The sequence below is a fragment of the Dermacentor silvarum genome, chromosome 1 (assembly GCF_013339745.2).
Source record: "Dermacentor silvarum isolate Dsil-2018 chromosome 1, BIME_Dsil_1.4, whole genome shotgun sequence".
Taxonomy (NCBI): Eukaryota; Metazoa; Arthropoda; class Arachnida; order Ixodida; family Ixodidae; genus Dermacentor; species Dermacentor silvarum.
This window is the reverse complement of record NC_051154.1, coordinates 242,129,540-242,144,562: the sequence shown is the minus strand read 5'-3', so window position 1 is coordinate 242,144,562 and position 15,023 is coordinate 242,129,540. Positions and strand designations below refer to the sequence as shown.

The window sequence follows — 15,023 nt, the reverse complement described above, 5'->3', positions numbered from 1 at the left end:
TTGTATCCACAAAACGTTTTTTACGCTGGAGATGTTCTTAAAAGAAAATACCAACGAATCGTGGTGCTGGATATGTTATTAACCAAGGAAGCCGGCCAATGGCAAAGCGCACTTTCTAACGAAAAGCTTTGTGAATTCGACCTGAGAAGCTTTGTGGATTCGGCCCCCTATTCTCAAAAAAAGGTTCTTACGCTAGAGCTGCTGTGAGAGAAATGCCGAGCAATGACGTTGCTGGTTATTATGAGCGAGTGCGGCTGGCGAATGGAAACAGCAATTCGACCAGAATATAATCACATAAATACGATCCTAACGAAGTATGGCCTCTGAGCATGGTACGCATGGTGGATATGTCATACACAGCTAATACCTGACCCTCCATGGTATAGCGGCCGCATTTCAATTGGGGCGAAATGCAAGAGCGCTCTTGTGCTTGTTAGGTTAGGTTAGGCGCACGTTAAAGGAACCCTGATAGTCAAAATTAATCTGCAGTCCCCCACCTACGGCGTGCCACGTAATTACATCGTTATTTTTTTTAACGTAAGATCCTTGCTCTTTTTTCTATGCGGCGAATGGCTAGCCGGTAAGTCAGGACAAAAGTGAAGTGTACTAAAACAACAAAAGTTGTAAAAGTAGATAGACAACCCTTCATCGTCCACTCTAACCGCTCGTGTGAATTGTGCCGTAAGAAAAAAAGATCACACACACGCATACACGTACACACAAGCACGCACACACTTCTCATTCTTAAGACATCTTTGTCACTGACCGCCCACCTTCACTAGTAGTATGTCCAGCATCAGGGTTGACTGACAACTCGGGGTTACATTGGCATGCCACTCTGCACACTGTAAAACATTGGTTAGTGGTGTTAACGTCACAAAATATCGCAGTGGCTCTGGAGGGCTCCGAATTCATTTTGATCCCTTGTAATTAGTTAACGTGCCCCCAAAGGCTGGTACACGCGTATCTCTGCATTCCGCCGCAATTGGAATGCCGCGGCCGCGATTAGGGATCGCATGATGCGGAGCAGTCTACGTCATAGCCACTCAATCCCCGCGGCGGGAGCACTCTCTAAAATGCAAGCTCTGCCACGGCGATGCAAGTGGTTTGTATTGTTTCGTGTCGTTTTGGTTCGTTCTATCGCCTGCGAAGCGCAGCTTGAAGGCGAACGAAAGTCTATATATAATGTGTACAGTCACACGATTCTTCCGTACCAGAACCCGCCTAAAATACGGACCCAACAAGACAGCGCCGCGTCTCGATCGCCCGTCGGAGACGACACAGTTTTCACTTATCTGGTATTGTGGCATATTTGTCTCGCGGCGTCACACTGGTGAGCCGATTCTACTTGCTTGCCGGAAGATGCGGAAAGTGCACAAGGTAAGCGTGGCAATTTTACTTCCAAATAGCTCCTGTTTCCGCCCTGATGCAGTGCGTCACTACATTTGCAATTCGACAATGCAGACCACCATTTCGGCGATGAAGAATGAGGACGCATGGAGAATATCGAGCGAGTTTTGTCGCGAGAACTACTGATCCTGAATAATGCAACCTGGCGGAAGCCGCTTCGCGTGTCTCCGGTTCCCTTCACATTGTGCTCGTGTAAGGCGAGCGTGCAGTATATAAAAGGATCGACGTTTGGTAAGTCGATCATGTGGCTCTTTTGCGGGGCGAATGGAGGCTGTTATAAAGTTGAAATTAGGCCTGTACGGTTTTTACCATCCATTGCACGCTGTTTGACCATGAAGCTGGTGCATTCAGGCATGGTTGTCTCGTTTGAGACATGTAATATTCATGGTTGCATTTCTCGCTTTCTTTTTGCTAGATATATACCACGTCTCTCTCTGTAAGTGCAGAGCTACACTTACAGGAAGACCTGAATGAAACACGCACAGGAAAAAAAAAAAAAAAAAGGGAAGACAGACTATAGGTCGGCGTATCATCTATTCCCAGATTGGCTCGTGCGTTTGGGACACTAGCATGATTCATTCACAGAAGCCGAGCTCTGGGGCTAAAACATGGTTAGCAGACGGTTCGCACCGAGATGCAACATCGCAATTTAAAGTGATCGCAAGTAAGAAGTGCTCTGCTTTGTTAATCACCGTAAGTTCCCGTTTTATTCCACACTGTTCCCAGATCGGAGCTTCTTAGCGCGTGTGGGGTTGTATCTAGAAAATGGGAGACTCCTATGGCTGTATCCTGGCGGTCACAGTTTCCTTTTCAGAGGAGCATCCTGTAGACCTTCAGTTACAGACGGCGTTATTATAACACATACAATAATATGGTTGCTGCAAAAAGAAACCAACTGCTCAGGGTAAATGTTTGTCTGCCTGTTCACTTATTTAGTAAATCGCGTGTTGTTCATTGTAGCATGTTCATGGTCACTGTTCATTGTGCTCATGAATTCGGAAGGTAATTATTTGACTCGTTACAACGCTCTTCACTTCTTGACCGCCTTTGCTTGTGCACTTCCATGCGGTCGTAGAACTGTTTGTTTTCCAACGACGCCAAGTCCCAGTATCGCTTGGTGCTGCGTTCGAGGTATAACTATTTTGATTTATTTCCTTTTTCGTTAGTGCAAAATAGAAAGGAGTAATTTACTAAAATTATTTCGATGGAGTGCTTCTCTTACGCATATGGAGAGCTTTAAGTACGATATTCACTGTTTCAGGCGGACTACGAGAGAGTCTTCTTGGAACTCGAGGCCAATCCTCGTCAAAGCAAACCAGTAAGTTGTTAGAAAGGTGCGGAAAAGTTATTCCGTCAATGCCGATCGTGAGGAATAGCCAGTTACGGTGGGTGCTGCTTTTCATCAGCAAATTACGACTGTTTTCCACGCAAGCTTCGCGTTTAGCCCAAATGAATATTTCCCAGACAGAAAGTCCAGTGAAATCCATGGTCTGCAAAATGTATAGCTTGCAATGTGGCAAGAAAGAGAGCAGAACGGCCACATTATGTGCAACAATTGAAGTCAGTGTTATTTATACTAAGCGTACAGTTTTCAGACAAATATGTGCGGACGCTCAACTACACAGCGATGTTTAGGTTGCCCATACACATAGTGAAAGTTTATTCTGTGTTTCAATATTGGCAGGCAAAGGTACGAGACGCAGACACGGCCTCCGCCGCTCACTTATACCCAACTCGTGTCGGTACGTGACCGTAAAGTGTAGAGGTGAAGTTGGAGACCTTGTACACCCGGAGCCTACGAACACTCCGACGAAAGCACCGGTCACTTATTTACAGGTGTGCTGTGCGAACGACGTTTATAACCTGCCATCCCCTCCCCTCGAAAGGAAAGCGGCTACCTCATTATTTCGGTACCCCGCTTACACGCATGTCTCATAGCTAGTAGGATAATTCAATACTCCGAGAAAAGCGCGAAAGAGGCCAAGGAGGAATGTTTTGAAATTTTGTCAATTTCTTCATGTCATGGGTTGTTTCAACCCGTATCTTGATGACCGCTTACGAGCATCCTGTGACTGCGATTTGTTCTCTTTTGAGGGCTCAGTTGCACATTTGAAAGAAAGGGACGGGGGGGGGGGGGGGGGTGAGAGTGGATCTTGGCAATTAACGTTCGTTTCGTACGATGCCTCCGACCCCAAAATTATGGTTCAGAGCGTCATAACCACTAAAAAGTCGACGGCCTGATTTTAAAAATGACTGACCGCAATCATGGTTTCTTTCCTAGGCGACCTGCACTTGCACGGTTGCTGTAAAGGCGCGTACTTTTTTTCTCAAAGAGGCGCTGGAGCGCAGTGCATGTTCGTTCGTATAGGCTTGTCTATCTTTAGCAACAGATAAAATGTAGCTGAATGAATATCTTCGGGGCATGTAATGAATGTTTGCTAAGCCTTTCACATTCTCATGTTGGTCGAAGTACAACAAGCATTTTCAATTAATTTAGCAATGACATTTTGCCGGGTGTCATCAACTCGCGATTTTGCGCTGTATCTCGTTATTGCCTCACTTTTAGTGCGCCCTAACGGTGCTCCCGACTGGTGCATCATTGACAACATTAGTGTACGTGTTGCACAAAATTATTCACTGTGAATGATAATGGCAGCCCTCAGATTATACTACTTAATATGTCGAAGAGTGGCGTAATGGAAGTGTCGTGCACGGGAACACATAATTTGTTTTTCTTCTTGCACATTTTGCGTCATAATGTAGTTTTATCACTGTCTTATGACTCAGAACGAAAACCAAGGAATACGGCAGAATATGGAGCTAGGGCCTGTCTGTGCTGATTGGCGGTAATGCTTTTCAGTGTGCTCTAGTATGACATTTGCAAAGACTAAACATAATTTAATCATTGAATGGCCACATACTAGCTTATCAGCTTTCCTCCTAGCGCATGACAGATAGTTTATATATTGCAACTGTATGCTCTGTATTGAGCTGTCAATTTTGCTGCTATGACATAAAAGTTATTTTCTTATGCAGACTTAATGTGTTTTGGGTGTGCAGACACGGCACACGAAATTGGAAGCATCAACGTAGTGGCCTATATATACTGAGCTAAAAAAATATACACAACACATATTTATACACTTTATGCCATCAATTGCATTCAATATGTAATTCAAAGGCAAGTATAATAATGCAATATTAAATTCTACATAATTGATTATATACATCTGCATTTTAATTGTTGTAATTTTAATTTGTATGTTGTACCAGCTTTCATATCTGCATTACATATGCATGTAATGAGCTGTAAAATATCCTTTACATGGATCTTAAACTCTAGAGCAACAGAAGTAGCCTTATCTAAGACAGAACTGTGACTTTTTTTCTTTATAGGGCCAGTGCAGAAGGCACCACAAGTAAGCAGCCCCCCTCAAGGGCAAATAAAAACCCATCCTCTAACATTTGTATGGTTTTGCGAAAGGTCGCCTAACAGCAGCTCACGTACGTATCTCTTTGCCTTTAAATTATTTATTTATATATTCATAATACAACTTCCAATTAAATGCATTTTTCTTGGCGTTGCTAGCCAAATTATTGTACTTTGTTTGTTTTCAATAAACTGTGTACACAAATTTTAGCATGTCTAGTTCGTCTCAATTTTGCACATTGTCAAAACCAAAAGATCGTATTTTGTCTATACACAGTGTTTTGTCTTACACAATGCTATACACAGTGTAAGTTTTATGTGTTTAACCATCACCTATAAATTTTGTATAGCACTGCAGTGCTTAACCGTTGCTCACAGTCACTATGTATTGCAACTTATCTATGTTGTCTGCGGTGATGTACGTGCTTGACGAAATTACCCTGCATGTTTGCAAAATTTGCTATAAAGGAACTCGTAGATTATTATCTCCTCAATTGTCTGAGCGCAGATGTCTACACAAATTCTTATATGTGGTGCATGTTAAAACCGATTGGTGCGTGGCAACAAGAACCAACAGCGTTAAGAAGTGAATGACGAGAAGGGCAACTGACTAACATGGTTTATATACAGCCAGCGTGCTATCCTGTTGTTTTGTGACCATTGTTCCTGTCTATAGTCATGTTGCTTCTTAATAGAATCTTTCTTTTCGCCAATTCGAGTGTAGGTTCACCTCGCATGTAAAGGATATATGTTTTCCAAATGATCTTGCATAAATTGTGCCTGCCTTATTGTAAAAAGTCGCATAAGGAGTAACTGGCATGCACCCAACCGTATGCGCGTTATCTCACGACAATCTTCTTTTGTAGAAGGTCATGCAGAATTATTGTTTGGTTGTGCCCACAGAGTCGACACATCTTGCCCATAAAAAGGCAAGACGCCAATCCACAATATTATAATGAAACGTGCGTGTAAAAATTAATGTAAGGAAAGTTAGATTCATTATGACACAGACACGGCTTCGACACAGCACTCTCGGAGTTTATTATGTCGCAATCAATTACAGTTCTTCGGCTTATGTCCCAGATCGTTGTTTCACTTTATCAAAGCGTGGCTTTCTTTGCTGCTTATAGTATAATGAATACTGATTAGCTCTGCCCGCGCATCCGAAATGAAGACGCCTTTAAAATGAAGCTGCGTGTTACGATTTGCGTTCTCATGCACATGTCAGCTTGGCGCAGAGATATAACTTATTTTTCATGCAACCACAGTTCGTTGTTTAGAGAGTGCGGGAAGTAATGTTGTATAATGCACCAGATTCTAGGATACTCTGAATTATTGAGGCATACCAAAATATGATACACATTTTCTAAGTGTTACAATACCAGAAGCTTCTGACTAACCTCTGTTGCAGGAATTAGGTCAAAATTTTGACAAACTATTGTGCACCCTTACAAAAAGTTACAAGTGTGCGAAAAACTGAACATGTGCACCTTTAATAACGGTTGCGACAATAAGAGCGTATGGTTTTTTTATTTGACTTCCTTGAATTTAACACACTACTAAATTTAAACATCTTAACACCTTTCCACTATGTCTTTGTTGATGCGAAAGCATGAAGCATTTCATCAAGCACAAGGTGCGGCTCTGAAGATGCACAGCAAGCTTGCAAGATCAACTCGGCGTCTTAGCTAACGATGCTATTCTTAAATCAATTAAGTAGGGGAAGTTATTGCGTCTATAGCCGACAAGTTAACTCCAAAAGTGTGTCCCTGTTGTTCTCTACCCATTTTTAGCAGTAAGTCTCATTCTTGGTTAGTATCGAAGGGGAGTATACAGGCACTCCTGTGTGTGTGTTCTCTATTTGTGCTGCAATTACGCTGCATATTTTGTCGTGTGTAGATAAAATGAGCACTACGCATTCTGGGTTATTAGCTCTCGTCTTCGATGATGTGTCTTATTTTGCATTTAAGCGGTAGTACCTAACCCGCCGCGGTGGCTTAGCGGCTATGGTGTTGAGCTGCTAAGCACGACGTCGCGGGATCGAATCCCGGCCGCGGCGGCCGCATTTCGATGGGGGCGAAATGCCAAAACGCCCGTGTACCATGCATTGGGGACACGTTAAAGAATCCCTGGTGGTCAAAATTAATCTGGAGTACCCCACTACAGCGTGCCTCATAATCATATCGCGGTTTTGGCACGTAAAACCCCAGAATTCAATTCGGTTGTACATGTGACGTGCGACATGACTTAGCGTTATGTGAATGCTAAGTGTGATAACCATCGTATTACGTACAGTTCATGGTATATGAGCTATATAGACATGCAGCTCATATAGGGTGTCCCAGTTAACGTTAGCCAAGCTGTTCTCAGAAACAAATGAAGAAAAAAAAAAAACACAGTGCGAGAAGTTATAAGTCTTATAACTTATAAGTCTTATAAGACTTACGGCTCTTCGGTCGTTCAACCTGTGACGAACGAACACCGCAGGTTTTATAATTGTATATTGCACCGGGTTCTTGATTTTTTTTCTTTTCATACCTTGACTAACGTTAGCTGGGACACACGATATGCGATAATATATTAGTATACGAGATGGGGGCACGTGTGCGCGTCCCTATATACGTGAAAACGGGTGCATCACTACCCCTTTGCCGAACGTTGTCATTGTAAAGCCTACATCTCTATATTTTTATGTATAAAATGTTAATTTACCACGTTTACTCGTGGTAATTATTGATGATTACTCGTGGTAATTAGATGAAATTATTGACACACGCACGCGCGCATATACAGGGTGTTCCAGCTGTCACGCATGCAGCACGATTTGAAAAAAGAGGAACGGTGTTACGCGAGCAAACCTAGTGCGTACTGTTTCCAGTGCAGTGGAGTAGCCGCCAGTAATTGTTAGTTACTGAGATCTAATTAGTTAATTGTACTTAATTATCTTACTCGAGAAGTGCTGTCCTAATTATCAAAGTGTAAATGAGAAAATTGCAGAGTAACATGAAAAACACCCGATACAGCTTTCTGTTGCTGAATACGTGCTACATAAATGTGTTTTTCCGAGTGTGAAAGGAGCGGCCGCGAATACACGCAAAATTGCCGCGCGAGTCGCGACGGCTCACTCGAGGCACTTTGCGTGTATTCGCGGGCTTCTTTCACGCACGGAGACACTTTTATGTAGCACGTATTCAGCAACAGCTGTATCGGGAGTTTTTAATGTTGCTCTGCAATTTTCTCATTTACACTTTGATAATTAGGGCAGTAATTTTCGAGTTAGATAATTAATTAAAATTAGCTAATTAAAACTCAGCAACGAAAAAATTACTGGCGGCTACTCCACTACACTGGAAACAATACGCACTAGGTTTGCTTCGCGTAACACCGTTTCTCTTTTTTTAAATCGTGCTGCATGATAGCTGGGACAACCTGTATATAGCGTTGAATGAAGGCTCAAGCGCTATATAAACATGGGGCTGAATTTACAAAATGTTTTTTTTTGTTCTTATGTACTTTTGCCACTTGCCGGCCAACTTCGATAATGATATGTTAATATTGATATGTCGATCCAGCTCCACGCTTGGCTGAAATTTGTTCCTACGAACAATTCTACTGCATGTAAAGGCTTTTTGCGAGTACAGGCCCTGGAATTGTGAAAGCGCGCAAATAATTTAGTGCATTTCCTGTTTCTAAGCACCTGAAGCCGAATTCACACATCAAAACGTTATTACGTTAAAAGTGTTCGTAAGAGCATGGTCCTAGACATTGAGTGCCGGCGTCTTATTAGCGAACGCGGCCTTTATTAATTCGGTCCCAGTTTCAATACCGAGGAAGAATTGACGTCATGATAATGTCGATGACACCAGGTCCGTCATTCCGAGATTATTCTAACATTAAATTAAGATATCATATGTATTTACCAATCTTCATACTTGCTTAGTGTGGCCCTCTTACATGCGACGAGCGTGTGATAGGGCTTCAACAACATAGAAAATATGTCAGTACTCCAGTACCTAAGAGGATATGTATAAGTCGCGATTACATGAATGCGACAGTGGCGCATCGCATCGCATTTTTGCGCATCGCATCCATGCAAACGGCAGCAATGCGCTAGGAAGGCGAATCGCATTAATGCGCCAGAAGAAGGTAGATAAAAATGGGCAAGTCGGCTCACACGGTGCTTCTAAACGCTTCAGAAGAACCGTCTGTTGGGCTAGTTGGTCTAACATAATCAATTTCAGATATAGCGCAGAACAAGTACAGATACACACGAAGAAGAAACGACAGACGCGGACGAACCCTGCGTTCGTCCGCGTAAACGCTGGCGTATCGCATCGAGGGAGAGGGGGGAAACTGAGACTACTGCCGGCGTATGGCTCTCTATATCAGTCACCGACGAAACGCACTCGCCGGAAGCAGGTTTTGGCTTGTTTCTGGTGGAGGCGGATGCGCCACATCTAACCGCTGTCGCATAGTTTTACCGCGATGCGCCAAGAAATGCGATACGCTACTGTCGCGTTCATGTGAACGCGGCTACATGTACACAAGCTGACTCAGAGCGAAATGAACAAGGTAAAGCAAAACGCCTGTAGAACGAGGTGGTCGCTTTGACAGAATGGCCTAAAAATATGATCAATTGCAGGACTTAAATTTACAATCACATACAACTATACAATTATCAACGCTGGCCGTTACCTGATGCGCTCATCTGTAAACGTCCTTCTTTGTCGTGGGCGAAGTAATCTAGATTTTTCAGCGCCCCTTTGGCGGGTCCTACATCCGAGTTCCTTTAATTGCTTCGACCTTAGAGAGTGTGTGGAAATCGTGTCGACGTGAACACCCGTATTCAATACCAGGTTGGCCAGCTGTTCCTGCGCAGTCCCAGCATCTTCAATGAGACCGGCGGCTACGAGCGAGTTTGGTCCGATCGTTTCTTCAACTCCCTGCGAAGGAAGTACCAGTGCCTGCGAAACATGTTTCGGGAAGTTGAATGGAATACCACGGAAATACCTCGAGCCGTCTTGCGGGCATCTGTAACAGCTGAGATTGCCTACAATGCGTTCATGGTGAGCCCGTGTTCTCTGTTTGCTGTGTAAACAAAAGTGGCAAATATCTGACCTCGTACTGCGTGGTCATGAAGCGTTATCACTGCCTCTGTGCTACTCGATGTATAGTGGAGTTTATGTGCGTAGGTAAATCGCACTAGGTAAATCGCACTAGGTAAATCGATAAAGAATAAACTTGGAAAATGCGGAACTATACGCTGCCCCTGCCAAGTTGAGCTCTTGTATAACCAGGGTCAATATAACATATACGCATCCCTTTCGCTCTATTCTGTTCCCTTATCATCCACTGCTCTCGGATGGCCGATCACTGCAATAACTTGGCTGGAATTCCGCTCAGACCACAGACGAAGCGCCAAAAGGAATAGTATTGCCATAGAATCGTTACGTTATACAGGCTCTGAAATCCAAGAAGCGTTGATCCGTGTCATGTTTTCCACGACACAAACGATTCGAAGCAGCAAATACTTATCGGAGCGTACATATAGCCCTCTTAGCTGCCCTCTACTTGCATGTCTTTCCCCTCCGGACCATCTGAGATCATTCTGATTGAAGCAGTGTGTTAACTGATGCTATGCTTGTCATGTTTTGCTTACCATTTTTACCATTCTTGCCATTTTGCATGCCATGCTTTTCATGTTTTGCTTATGCTTGGCATTTTTTGCCATGTATTGTATTGAGCTACTTATGTAACACTTCCGGGACAATTCGTTCTTTGATTTTTTATTGTTATATAATTTACACGTGTTTGCCTTTGACCTTTTCTTGGAATGCTTTTTTATTTTTGTATGCAGAGTCAAGTTTGTGTTATTGCCTTTGTATTCACGTCTTACCTTTGCCCCTCCACTCTGCAATGTACAGCTGTACCTTGGTGGTGTAATAAATAAATAAATAAATAAATAAATAAATAAATAAATAAATAAATAAATAAATAAATAAATAAATAAATAAATAAATAAATAAATAATAATAAGTAAATAAATAAATAAATAAATAAATAAATACTTAAGTAAGTAAATAAATAAATAAATAAATAAATAAATGAAACTGGGACAGGAGTAAACAAGAGAAGCAGATAGACAGAGCTCTGCACTGTCTTTCTCGTTTCCTCTTGTCTAAGTTAACGCGCTGTTTCAATCAGAATGCTTTATCAACAAGCCCAACTTTCAACTCTATGCGAGATTTTATCAAAAAGTTTCGAGACTGGCTCTGCATTGAAGAAAGTAATTGATTTATATGCATTCAAGCACTCTCACTTTCGCGATAGTTCCCTTGCGCAGCAATACAGTGCTCCCAGCGTTGCTGTCAGTTTGCGAATATGTCCTGGCCATCTTCGCTCCGCAAGGAGTCGAGCACCCTTCTGCGGTTCCAGCTTGATTAAGTAAATTGCCCCAAAGTGACTACTTTTCAGCTGGGTTCTTTAAGTTTGGCAAGACAGTGAAATGAGCGGAAGCCAAACCTTACAAGTATTCAGTGGAAACCATGTTGTTTCCGGCGAGAAACTCGCCTGTGACAGGATGCATCGTCGTCGTGCAGCATTCAGCTCCTCGGGCGCCCCAGATCAAGGCCGTTTTTCTCCAAACGGCCTCCCTTAGACGCCCTAAAACTCGGCAGTAAAACGCGCTGTTAATTGACTGACCACTGGGGACGAATTTCTAATGCACAATACCGCGAGTGCCAACAACGACGATGAGCATGCACTTTGTCAATCCTAAGACATGCCTAGTGTTTTTTTTTTTTTTTTATTGCGATAGCAATTATATGGACACTCAAAAGCAGATTTCTGCCGTCGGCGTCGCCGTCGCCGTCGCCGTTGCCGTCGCCGTCGCCGTCGCCGTGAGGTTCCGTATGACGTCATTTGGAGAAGAAATCGTCGCCGCGCGCCGAACGCTGTATGTGCGAGTGAAAGGGCGCGAGGGGCGCGTCTTTCACGGGGAGTGAACGCACGGCGGAGAACAAACGCGCGTTCTGCGCCGTGCTCGCTTAAGGGCTGCAGAAGTAGGCGTCTCTGTTCTCCTTCACAATCACCATGTATGTAGAGCAAACGCGCCTTCTTCCAACGAGCGAGAGGCCGTGGGGGAGGGGGAGGGAAGGGAGGCGACGTTTAGCTGCGGCACGCAGTGCCTATTTATATCAGAGGCTCCGGCAACAGTCACCAACGCCGCACGCATTTTGAGCGAACGCGGGCAAAACGCCGATGGCGTCGACAACAGTTCTGCGTGTTGTTGCTACCAAAGCCGCTCACCTTACTTCGTATGACATTGCTGTGTTGCTATCGCATTCATTGCTTCGCCCTTAGGGTGAAACTGTGACATTTTTTTTTTGTTTTTTTTTTTTTCGGTCGTGGAGAAGTTGGGCTTTTCCACTGCGACGAGAGTTTCTTTTATCTCAGAGTCGTACCCGTGCACCTAATTTTTGTCACTAGTCATGGTCCTCAATCTGAAAGCCGGGTCATTCGGCACATTTGGCTGGCCCTCATTTCGCTCTCATCATAAAATTAAGTGTCCAGATGAAAAATAGCCAATTCAACGCGATTGCATAAATACAAACTCAAATCACAGAAGCGTGCTCGACTCGGTCCAGGACACTCGCGAAGTGTCAGGAACGCTGGAAGCGCTGTATTGCTGTGGAAGAGGACTAGTTCAAACTTGCGTGCGTTTGAATGCTCATAAATAAATTGCTTTCTTCAAGACAAAGCCATTCTCGAAACTTTTTGATACCACCTGGTATGCTCCACTGCACCATGCCCTTGGCTACCTTCTGACACCATCGCGAAGGGAACCGTTCAGGTGATTTTCGCTCTTGTCGTATAATGACTTCGTGTGTGAATAGCGCGTCGCTTCCTGTAGCGTTCCGCTGACCGATCCAATGACTGCATGCAGCGCTGTCCAGAGGAACCACCGGAAACGGCTGGGATTCAGAAGTGAATAATTAAACTTAGTCAAGACAAAAAGATGCCGCTTCGAAAAACTTCGAGTTTAAATGAACTTTCGCGGCCAAATTTCCTCGCGATTTTTTTTTTTTTGTTTTTTTGTTTCCGCCCTTCGGGCACTGGCACGCGCGTCACCGCGACGCGGTTAATCACCAGCAAGTGTCCCTCGGTGCAACGAGTGGCAACTGTAGGGCAGGGATAGGTTATCGGTGTCATTGTGCGGGCCAACTTGATCAGTTTCCCCGCGCAACCCGAAAGTATGGTTAAAATGAGCCCACGCAGTGAACCAATTCGTCCGCCCCTGCAGGAGGCGCGGCGCTCCCCGGCGCACGCAGCTCGCTTCCAGCGGGAAAGGGACCGCTTCGGCCTGCCGCCCGAGCAACTGTTCTTCGTGGGCCTCTGCATGAACTGGCGTCAACGAACACACGAGCCGCGTGGTCTCGCCGAGCTCGTGTGTCGCTTCTCCATGCGCTCGGTGCTCGGCTTCAACGAAGTGTTCAGCTGCCCTAACACGACGGCACTCACCGCGCTCGAGAAGTGCTCGATCTGAGTGCACCATTCGGCGTTTTCCTGGCAGGAAGAAAAAAAAATTCAAACGGGGGCATTCGAAAGAAAAGAAAATGGCAAGGTCTTGCCACCAGTGAAGTGGGCTCTTGCTGCGGCCGAAAGATGCAGTTTCTCTCGCGATGATGTTGTGCAGCGTTGTCTGGAAGCAAAAGGTAGCTTTAGCTACAATCAGGGTACCGAATCCGCTAAATTGAGCGCGCGTCATAGAAGATAATGCGATTGGTCGACGGCAGCTAAGTGACGGAAGTCCTCGGTGCTCGCTTCCGCGGCGTCATACGAGGGGGCCGCCAACCCTCTCGTGTGAGGGCGTTGTCTCGTAGGAGAATTTCAGAGACAAGCGCCACTGCCGGATGCTTGCAACTGCAGACCGCACCCGTTCACATGGCAACGCAGGGCACTGATGTGATCAGCAGCGCATATATCTCGGAGGCGACGCAGAGCACGCACCTAGGTTTTTGTCTTTCAAACCACCGTCCGTTACACATGTGACGACCGGCTGCGATGTCACTCGGCGACTGTGCCACCAATGCCGGTCAAATCTTCGCATAACTCGTTGCGCCATCTGTGGTGGCGTGGCTAAAATTGCGTTATGGCGCGAAGGTCCAAGTGTCGACGAACGACGCGTACGACTTGAGCGTCACACTTGCATTTTGCTTTTCGAAAATCGGAATTTCTCTGCCCATGTAGGGTGGCATACGTAGATGACGCGGCAGAATTTTCAACAGCTAAATTGCAACGTCTTCTACCAGTAGTGGAGAGTGCAAGTGTGCTCACTCAGATAGAAATACTTCGGATTCATGTAATTTAAAAGTACGCCATCATAACAAACAAGCTCACTGAAAGTTTCTATTTTGCCTTAGGATATAGTTTGTGTACGTCCAAATCGTAACATTTTGTCGGTAGAATTTAGAAAGGCACACAAACGTCCAGAGCAGTCTCATGCAGTACTCCTCATCTAGATCTATATGAATATTTCATTAGTCTGAATGTTCTCTTTATACCGTGTCTACTGCCTGATTTCACTTGTTACGGTTTACTCATGGTAGATTAACGTTTTGGTCCACACACTTTAGAAAGAATTGCCACATTGGCAATGCGATGAAGCTGCCCTTGAACCTTACGCCAACTTGACTTGTAGCCCATAATATACATGCTCCCGCGTGTTCTGGAATGCGCGATGCGAAGCCGAATTCCATTTCGGAGACGTGCAGACGCGCACCTTCGGTATGGCAGACGCCGCATGGTGGCTGCAGAGCATAGTCTGTAGAACTCCACCACCAGCATGTTGTCAAGTTACGGCAACCTCACGCAGATGTGCCCCCCCCCCCCCCCCCTCCCCGCCTTTTGTTTCGCGCGGACGCTCTACTCCAAACACGCCGCATTTCAATATACCGGGTGTTCAGAATTAAGCTTTACGGAATTTTTAAAAATCGCCTGTGGCAGGTAGCATAATTATTATCGTTGAGCTGGGTTATTCGAAGAGGCGGACATTAGAAGCACGAGAAATTGAAACACATATTCAACTAATAAAGAAAAATTTACTAATTAACTTCTTAGTTAATTACTTTAAGACACATATTGCAATTTACGAATTGTTGCCGGTGAGCTTTTCAGGCGTATC

At 44.6% G+C, this 15,023-nt stretch overlaps 1 protein-coding gene across 1 annotated transcript in view; it reads left to right on the top strand.

Annotated features, from left to right (window-relative positions):
• Nucleotides 1-14,769, top strand: part of LOC119438197 (endothelin-converting enzyme homolog) — a 34,459-nt gene extending 19,690 nt beyond the window's left edge. The window contains exons 5-7 of the mRNA XM_049660500.1: nt 2,672-2,728; nt 9,697-9,906; nt 13,143-14,769. Of these exons, the coding sequence (XP_049516457.1) occupies nt 2,672-2,728; nt 9,697-9,906; nt 13,143-13,385 (510 nt within the window). The 3' untranslated portion in view covers nt 13,386-14,769. The remainder of the gene's footprint in view (nt 1-2,671; nt 2,729-9,696; nt 9,907-13,142) is intronic.
• The last annotated feature ends 254 nt before the right edge of the window (nt 14,770-15,023 follow it).